The sequence below is a fragment of the Chroicocephalus ridibundus genome, chromosome Z (assembly GCF_963924245.1).
Source record: "Chroicocephalus ridibundus chromosome Z, bChrRid1.1, whole genome shotgun sequence".
Lineage (NCBI taxonomy): Eukaryota > Metazoa > Chordata > Aves > Charadriiformes > Laridae > Chroicocephalus > Chroicocephalus ridibundus.
This window is the reverse complement of record NC_086316.1, coordinates 45,806,210-45,811,875: the sequence shown is the minus strand read 5'-3', so window position 1 is coordinate 45,811,875 and position 5,666 is coordinate 45,806,210. Positions and strand designations below refer to the sequence as shown.

Below are 5,666 nucleotides of genomic sequence, written 5' to 3'. Positions count from 1 at the left end.
TGGTTTGGGAAGGGGGATATGGGTGTGCGCCGACGTGCCGCTCTGAAACGGACAAGCGATCTCACTTCATAAAACAGCAAGTTTGAGAAACCGGTTGGGCTCTGCCGTTTTCTTGGTGTGTCTTCTCGCCAAGGACAGCAAGCCACTCCCGGGATCGGAGAATGCCCTCATCCTTCCCGACTCCCTCATCTCGTGAAAGGCAGGTGAGATTGTTCTCTGTCCTGCCTGACTTCACTTCACCTTAACATCGGTGCCAAACAGAAGGACTAGGTAGTAAGAGACACGGGCAGAAGAAAAAAGAAAAAAAATATTTAAAAGTGAAAAAAAAAAGAAAGAAAAGAAAACAGAGAGAGAAGGGTGAAGAGGAAGAGCATCTCTCTGCTGGCAGTATCTGTTTTAATGCAAGGGCAGAGCCGATCCTCCGGTCGAACCGGCGGACCTTGAGCTAAAGGCTGCAGGAGGAGGAGGGAGGTGACGGCTTTTTCCCTGCTTGAAGATACCTCTCCCGTCAAGGAAGGAGGAGAGCTCGGCCCTATCAATCCGTGCTTTGAGGCTGGCCGTCCACCAAGTACGTCTCGGCTCTGTTTCCCTAAATGATGCAGCCTTTGCCAATTTAACCCGTGTCACAAAAGCCTTCTCCGAGGGCTGAGCCAGGCAGACCGCGGTGAAACAAGAAGGCAGGTGTGTCTAATGTAGCGCCAACCCTGCAAAGAAAGCGAGAGAGAGGATACGGTCACCCTGCTCCGGAAAAGCCATGGCCACCTTCCTGGGGGAGAGTTTTGCCTATGAATTGAAGGCGATAGAGGTGTGTGAGGAGAATTAAATTCCCGAAGGCAATAAAATTTTATAGTGACTTTTCTGTTTGTCAAAAGCCTGAAAAACTCTGTTGCCACATGGGGAGGGATGTAGCGGTAACTGGAGTAAGCCAAGGTGGCCATCAGCGGCGTGTCATTTGTAAATCGTTACCCCCTGAAATCTGAACTGGTCTGGTCATTGATGTCAGGGCTGTCACCTGAGGTGTCTTCCTCTGAGTAATTGCCTCAGAGGCTTCAAAAACCAGGGCTCGCTTTCACAAACACCTGGATGGACCACAGCCCTGCGGTGGCGCTGCCCATGAAACGCGCGCACTTGCAGCCCAGCAGCTGTCCCGGGCACGCAAGTACTTTTCCGATAGCTTGGGGAGGGCTGCCCCTAAACGCGGGCTTGCTCCGACACACCCTTGGCTAGCAGTAGTCCCACCTTGGAGGCCGACGGGAGCGGAGAGAACAGGGCAGGTGGCACCGCAGCCCCGGGTTTCCCACAGCCGTGGCGGCCGGAGGATGATGCCCAGCCATCGGCTTCGTCCCCCCCCGGCCGGCACTCGCCCGGGCTCTGCTCCCAGCCTTCCCCACCTCCTCCCGGGGCAACAGCGAGTTACCGCTGCCCCGGCCAGCCGGCGCTTTCGGAAAGGGATCAAAGAGCAAACGCAAACAGCGTATTTCGGGTCTCATCCGACTCTTGGGCTGGATCGATTCTCCCGCGAAAAATAAAATCCGGTTGCCGCGGAGATGAAGAGGGTTAATCTGCGAAAGGGCCAGGGTAAACCCGCGCCCGTGGCGTACGCGGGGAAAACACGGAGTTACTAACTGGTGAGGTGAGGAAGACAATGACTTTCAGACCCAGGACTTAGAATTTGAGGATAGGAGCAGGACTTTTAATTGCTTAAAACGGGATTAATCAGTAAAACACGAACAAAATATTTTTTGGGAAAAATGCACAGACACATCAGGAGAGATCTCGCCGTGCTGGCAATACGAGGAAAAGCTCCCCAAGATGCACGATGTAAATGTTGCTGCCACCATAAGTGTTTCCTAGTTTCTCAGAGGCAAAGTAAATGTTTTCGACAATAATCTGAAACTTTTTTAAAGCACGCCCTTCCTTGCGAAACTTGGCTTTCAGAAATTTTGTCCACTTACTCTGTCTCTTGTTTGCCTTTGATTACGCTCTCCACTTGTCTGCCCTTGGTCAGGTATATTAAATACACCTTACGTAAGGAAGGTCTTTAAATTAACCTTTTTCTTCACCCCCTTACAGAGATTATAAGGTAGACATTTAAAAGGGTTTGTTTGGTTTTGGTTTGTTGGGGGTTTTTTTTTTGTTTTTTTTTTTTTTTTTTCGCCCCCTCCTCTTCGCCACTTCTACGTGCAATGCCTGGCCCGTAGAGAGGCAACCGGCTGGGATGCCCAAATCACACCCCCGCCGCCCCCGAGGCGGGAGCCCCAGTGTTGCGGAATCCGCGCGGGAGCGGACACCCGCGACGGCTGACCCACGGCACTGGCGTGGAAGCGTGGGCTGAGAAGAGCGCTTCTCCCCCCGCCCCCCTTTTCTTTTTATATTAAGGTTCTTTCAACCTATTTGTTTATTTAGCCAATAAAAGTCGTACTAATCATTTTAGTGCTGACACCTCCTATAGCATCTCGCTAATTGAGCTCTGTTAGCTGCTTACGTTGGGCAGGGTTTTCTTCCAACTCTAGCGGCAGCAAAGAGAGCAGGCTTCCCTGTTTCTCGCTCAAATCTGCAGCCTACCCGCTCTAGCACTGTACGTTCGGAGGATAGATATGAATTGTTGCACTGTTCATTGATTCCTACTAACGAGCCGGTCTAAATCAACACTGCCGCTAAGTAGCTCGTCTTGAAGCATACAGAGGACGCTGTGGCTGGTTCCTTCACTGTTTGCTACGAGCCGCATCGCGGCCAGTAGCAAGAGTTGGCCGTAACGATTTGGAGAGAAGAGCGCAGGGTTTTTTGCATCTCTCTCGGTTTTTTTGTGCTAGGCTTCGCGTAGCTTTTTAAACTGAATGAAAGGGACGTTAAGAAATTACTCCAAAGGGCCCTTGTTTCCCGTTTGCAGGTTCCCGGAGCGAGCTCGACGCACGTTTCCCCGGGGTGCTTGCCACAACTAGCCCCCGAGGCGAGGGAAGACCTCGCTCGTTTTCCACCTCCCGGTGCCCTCGGAGGCCCTTCGCCCTTGCTGCTCGGAGCCGGGCTGTGCGGGAGCGAGGGGCCAAGGGGGAAAAAAGTGGAGAAAGGGGCTGCGAAAGGGCTGGGTGGCAGAGGGGGAAGGCGGGAGCTTCCCTGCTCGGGCTGCTGGTCCCTGCCCTGTGTTTTGAAAGCGGATCTCGCTCTCACATGGCGTTTCCACAGCCCCCTGGCTCCACCTCGCCCTGCTGAGGAGGTGTGAGCGAGAGGGGAGCCAGGGAGCCGCTTCTCGCTCCTTTTCCATGAGGCGCCAAGTCCCCCAGCCGCTGTCATGTGATAGCAAGAGAGCGGGAGCTGCGGGGGTCTCCCGGCTCGGGCATCATTACAAAACCGCTCCGGAGCGCCCAGACCCGCCACAGCCACGGCGGCCGCCGCCCCGCTCGCCTCCTCTCCCCGGCGGCTCCCGGCGCTCGCCTGCGCCCGCCGCAAACTTTTAAGCGGACACCGGACTGAGCGGTGAGAGGGGCGTTTTTATTTCCTTCCTCCCCGTCTCTGTAGAGGTCCGGGGTAACTTCCCGAGCCCTTGCGGCGTGCGGAGCATCCACTCCAGCAGACCGTGCCGGGCGGCAGCGGGGAAGCCCGGGAGACTCGGCGGCTCCACGACGAAAGCGGGGACGCCAGCGGGGACCAGGACCCGTCTCTGCCCCGTGTGTCCCCGCCGAGGCCCGGCGGCCTGGGTGGCAGCTGCCCCTCCGGCGAGCGGCGGGGCGGCGAGACAAGCGCATCCCGCGGGGGGAGGCTGCCTGTGGGAGCCGTGCGCGGAGGCCGCCGGCGGGCCGCGGGGGGGTCGCGATCGCGCGTGGGCCGGGCGGGTGGCGCCCAGGATGTAGAGGCGGCGGCGGGGCAGGGCAGCGCCGTCCCCGGCATCCCCAGCCCGCCCTGCGCGGGGCAGAGCGGAGCCCGGCGCGGCGCGGCGGGGCGGTGCGGCCGCGGGAGGGCTGCGGCGGGGCGGCGATGCCCAGGCCGGGGAAGAGCTCGTACAGCGACCAGAAGCCGCCCTACTCCTACATCTCCCTGACGGCCATGGCCATCCAGCACTCGGCCGAGAAGATGCTGCCCCTGAGCGACATCTACAAGTTCATCATGGAGCGGTTCCCCTACTACCGGGAGCACACGCAGCGCTGGCAGAACTCCCTCCGCCACAACCTCTCCTTCAACGACTGCTTCATCAAGATCCCGCGCCGCCCCGACCAGCCGGGCAAGGGCAGCTTCTGGGCGCTGCACCCGGACTGCGGGGACATGTTTGAAAACGGCAGCTTCCTCCGCCGCCGCAAGCGCTTCAAGGTCGTGCGCCCCGAGCATCACCTGCCCGGCGGCGGCGGGCCGGGCGGCGGGCCGGGCGGCGGCGGCCCCGGCAAGCCCCCGGCGCCCGCCCCGCACATGGTGCACTACTTCCACCCGCATCCGCCGCCGCCGCCGCCGCCTCCCCCGGGCAAGGTGCCGGGGCTGGCGGGCTCCGAGGCGGCCGTGGCCGCCGCCGCGGCCGCCGCCGCCGTGGGGAGGCTGCCGCAGTTCTCGCCCTATGGGAGCAGCCAGCCCTCGGGCTTCAAGCATCCCTTCGCCATTGAGAACATCATCAGCAGAGATTACAAGGGCGTGCTGCAGGCCGGCGGGCTGCCGCTGGCCTCGGTGATGCACCACCTGGGCTACCCGGTGCCCAGCCAGCTCAGCAGCGTGGTGAGCTCCATGTGGCCGCACGTGGGGGTGATGGACTCCGTGGCCGGCGTGCCCGTGTCCCCCGACTATGGACCCTTCGGGGTGCCCGTGAAGGCGCTCTGCCACCCGCCGGCACAGACCATGCCCGCCGTCCCGGTGCCCATCAAGCCGGCGCCGGCGATGCCCGCTGCTTCGGCCATCCCGGCTCTGACGGTCGCCGCCTCGCAGATCTGCCCCGCCGCTTCCCCGTCCGCCGCTTCCCTGCTGGAACAGACCGGGAGCAACGCGGGCCCCGAGGGGAAGGGCTCCCTCCACTCCGTCCTGGTGCACTCCTAAAGGGCAGGGGGTCGGGGGGAGAGAGGCCCCCAGGCTCCCAGTGGAGAGGATGCGGGGGTCCAGGGCACGCGTGCGGCACGGAAACCCGATCGATCTCATGACTATACCCCCGCTGGTGTCTGTGTTTGTGTCGTGTACAATCAGATTATTTGAGAGCCGGGTCGCAGGTAAGAGCTTCTATCATCGTTAAATATCGTTAGTGGCGGAGAGGTGATATGAAAAGTCACAGCCGGGGCCAAAGGGGCTGGCTCGGCGGACGGGGCCGGCAGGGGAGGTCTCCCCGCCACCACGACAGCCTGCGCCACGGCGCGGCCCCGCAGCTCGGGCTCCCCGCCGAGCCCCCCGCCCGGGCCGGCCGGTCCGGAGGTCCCACGGGACGCGGGGCCCGGTAGGAGAGGGGCTGCAGTCTGCCGGCGGCCGCGGGGAGCAGGAGGGTAAAACCCCCTCTGAACTCTGCTTCTGCCCCGAGGGACGGGAAACCTCTGCCTCACCGTCCTGTAGATCCTGCTGCCGACAGAGGCGGGCAAAGCTGTTACCTTGGAGCCCCGCGAGCTGCGGGGCCTCAGGACGTGTAATGCTCGCTGTTTAAAGAGTAAGCTTTAAATAGTTCGATAATTAGTGGTAATTTAAATGACAGCGGCACTGACGGCGAAGGG

General features: G+C 60.6%; 1 protein-coding gene across 2 annotated transcripts; it reads left to right on the top strand.

Annotated features, from left to right (window-relative positions):
- Nucleotides 1–3,972: 3,972 nt before the first annotated feature.
- Nucleotides 3,973–5,010, top strand: FOXB2 (forkhead box B2). 2 transcript variants are annotated; one of them, XM_063320849.1, is made up of 2 exons: nt 3,973–4,330; nt 4,442–5,010. In XM_063320849.1, exons 1-2 carry the CDS (start codon nt 3,973–3,975, stop codon nt 5,008–5,010), a joined length of 927 nt encoding a protein of 308 aa, XP_063176919.1. The 2 variants fall into 2 exon arrangements, with proteins under 2 accessions (XP_063176919.1, XP_063176918.1); XM_063320848.1 differs by having other exon boundaries at nt 3,973–5,010.
- Nucleotides 5,011–5,666: the final 656 nt, after the last annotated feature.

What these genes read in the sequence shown, in the direction of transcription:
- FOXB2 (XM_063320848.1), top strand. Translation starts at nt 3,973, where the DNA reads ATGCCCAGGCCGGGGAAGAGCTCGTACAGCGACCAGAAGCCGCCCTAC.